The sequence below is a fragment of the Nymphaea colorata genome, chromosome 1 (assembly GCF_008831285.2).
Source record: "Nymphaea colorata isolate Beijing-Zhang1983 chromosome 1, ASM883128v2, whole genome shotgun sequence".
Lineage (NCBI taxonomy): Eukaryota > Viridiplantae > Streptophyta > Magnoliopsida > Nymphaeales > Nymphaeaceae > Nymphaea > Nymphaea colorata.
In genome coordinates this window covers 28,940,220-28,943,507 of record NC_045138.2, presented here as the reverse complement: position 1 = coordinate 28,943,507, position 3,288 = coordinate 28,940,220, and the positions used below count along the sequence as shown (strand labels likewise).

The 3,288-nt window shown below is 40.7% G+C and overlaps 1 protein-coding gene across 1 annotated transcript; it reads right to left on the bottom strand.

The window, feature by feature from the left end:
* Window positions 1–1,930: 1,930 nt before the first annotated feature.
* On the bottom strand, window positions 1,931–2,592 carry LOC116245906 (uncharacterized). The gene is made up of 2 exons (XM_031617518.1): window positions 2,524–2,592; window positions 1,931–2,410 (listed from the first exon to the last, which is right to left on the bottom strand). The coding sequence occupies exons 1-2, from the start codon at window positions 2,590–2,592 to the stop codon at window positions 1,931–1,933; spliced, it is 549 nt and encodes a 182-aa protein (XP_031473378.1).
* Between the last annotated feature and the right edge of the window lie 696 nt (window positions 2,593–3,288).

Below are 3,288 nucleotides of genomic sequence, written 5' to 3'. Positions count from 1 at the left end.
TTTTGAGCCTCGGAGCCGTCTGAGTTGCCGGACACTCCAGTTCGCTCGCTCGGACAGTTGGAAAAGGGGCAACGTGCCCAAAGATAAAGGCTTTAAGGTTCTTGACGGCGACTTGTTTTTTGTAATTTGATGCCACTCTCTCCCCCCTCTCTCCTCCCTATATATATATATTATTTATAGTTCTCTGTTGTGTGTTGCATGATTTAAAGTATTCTAGCTTGGCTTATTAGATGGATGAACTTGCGGGCTCTGGCAAACTTGCTCGGTCATGTATGTATCTCTATTCAACTTTGAGAGGATGACCCACCTCTATCAAGTTCGAAAAATTAAAAAGTATTTTAAATAAATGAATAAAATAGAGCTTGGGTTTTTTACGAGGTAAGCGTTCTCCAACGCAAGAACTCTTTTTTGTGAAACTGTTGATTGTTTTTAATTAAATGTCAAGGCTTGCGGAGTTTGAAGAACGCCACTCAAGTTTGGTCATTTATGAGTGTGAGCATGGAATAATGCAACAATGGTCAAGCTGCTCATTTGTAAAGCAAATTGAGCTTGTACTGAGTTTAGATAAAATGTCAATTTAATCTACTGTGGGTAAACTCTTGTATTCCTTTCATCATGGTGGTTTAAATAAATTGTATTTGGTATGAGATGCAATAAAAGTTTTCCTATGGATTGACGTCTATATCAATGAAGACGTGAATATTGATGATAGTGACTATGGCGAAGCAGAAAAGAGGTCATAAGAGTGCAAAAATATGTCGGTAAGGTTTTGTATAAGAAGGGAAAAAAAAGTTGTGAATTTATGTCCAGTATTTACTTGTATCTCATATCTCATAGAAAGAGCGATTGAGAGAGAGAGAACCATGCCGATTACATGGGAATGGTGGTTTTTTTTTTTTATTGAAAAGAAGTCTTTCTGTCTGTGGGCATCTATGTTTCCTCAGAAAAGGGATGCAGATCTTCCTCTCTTCTCCCGTGTAGAAGTTATTGGGTGTTGCTTCTTTACTTTTTAGTCCCTTTACTTTTGTTGCTGAGTGCTCTTTCGACATGAAACGGCGCTGCAATTTATTCACGAGAAGCAGTAACAAATATCTGATTATTACTTTCGTTGAGTGAAATTTTGAAAAGAGATTCGCCAAGTTTTGTTACTATGGTGGTAGACGCTCTCGCGGCAAATGGCATTGCCAATGTTTTAGTAAAAGGTCCTAATTACTGTGGAGTGACAAAAATATGCGGAAATCTATAAGAGTTTTCAACAAGGCTGTCAAAGTTAAAATATTAAGATTCATGCGCTTTTGGCATTGCTCCACAACGTTAAGAGTGATTTTCTGAAGTACCTTTCACTTTCTGAAATGTAAAACCATAAATTTGCCTGAAAGAGGAAACCAGATTCGAAACTAATTATAGACATGCATGTCACAAAGACACAGACGCTCGATCATGCGTTGGGGTAGCTCCCAATCACAAAATGCCACAACTTGATGTTCAATTAAAGCGATGGTCATCATCAAGCTAAAGCAAGCAATTCAAAAGATTCTCCAACTTAACACTGTGAACCAAAATGTCGGAACAAGTTTCTAAGTGTCAGAAAATCTCTAATCTCAATCTCTCCAGCCACTAGTTCATCAAGTCTCCACACACACCTAATCAAACATTTCATCGCGTTGCTACGTAGATGTAGTGATTTCGTATCAGATCTCCACATACAGACAAGCGCAAGCGAATACATATAATGAAAATTAGATCCTTCATATTTACTTTATACCATAAAATATACTTCTTCAATAAAAAAATAAAAAAAATTAAAATAAAGATACCCCACATGGTTTTTAGAGAGAGAGAGAGAGAGAGAGAGAGAGAGGATGCATAACTATGGCCTCTGTTTAATTATGTATAAATATGACCTGCTTTCTAACTGATAAATTGTTAGCTATACGTGGAGTCGATCCCTCTCCAGGTTAATTCTCGAAACGCAGCTGCTGGTCCGGCCAATCCTGCCTCCACTTCGCCGGTCCTCCTCCCGGCCACCACCCCCATCTCTGCACCTCCTCACGATGTCCCTCATGGCCCCCGCCAGGCAGAGCTTGGGGTTCACCCTCATCGTCCCGTTGAACTTCCTGCACTCCGCCATGTGACACCTCAACGCCTCGTCCATGTCCCCCTTCTTCTCCACCTTCTCCAGCTGCTCCTTCACATCCGCAGAGCATATCCCACAGATCCACTTCCCCTGATGGCAGCCCCTCACCTCCCCCACGTACCCCACCGTGTACTCCTCCCTCATTCCGCAGCACTCGCACTCCGCCTGCTCCACCTCATTGATGGGACTCAGTTGCAGCTCGTTCAGCTTCTCGCCGATGCTCGTGGTCACGTCCGACTTGCACCTCTGCAATCCCTCTATTGATTTCTTCATCTGAACCGACATATTCCATCAGAAAAGACTCAGTATAGATACACAATGAGGAAGATGAAGTCCAGATAGAAACCAAGATCATAAAATCTAGAAGAAGATGCTAACGAACTCACCGACGGCCTTGGAGGAGGGAACAGTCCTTCGCTGGGGCTGGAACGCTCTGTTGCGGGAGTGAGTGCCATGGTTGTCGAAAGGTGTGTGGCTTTTGGAAGAGTTGATTCTCTTATTTATAAGGCGCAGGGGGAAGAGATTGGACGGCTTGTGATGTAAAACTGGTAGCGATCAGGAGGGAAAGGGAAAGATCTCTTCCTTGACAACTACGTGAGTGATTGGTCTGGTTTGGAGATGCGGCTTAGGAGAGAAAGGGACGTTGCTTACTAAAAATGGGTGCTGGAAGAGAGTGAGCACTTTTACGAATTAATGGGGCGATCTGTGTGAAAATCAACTTGTTTTAGTCACATACATTAATAACAAATGAATGTTAATCAATGAAGGTACTTGAAAAAAAAAGTTCAACACTTTTAGATTGAGAAACTCCATGTCAACCCTTTATTGGGGGAGCCTTTGGAAAGAAACTATATCTTGAAGTAAAAAAATCAAAATTATGCATGACTGGCCCTACTTAAGATGGTTTTTTTTTTCTTTTATATTTGTTCTCTTTAAACCATTTATAAGATGGGAAAGATGAAAAATTAAGCCATTTATGGGAACTCCAATCTAATTTGTCATGTTTGAATAATAATTCATTTTCTGTTTAAATGTATTTTAGTTTCCTACGTTGTCTTGTGTAATGTTTCTGTAATATCTCTTACAGAGTAGTTTGTATGTAGCTAGAGCTTTTGACTTTGAGGGTTGACAAGGGACCTTACCAGTTAATC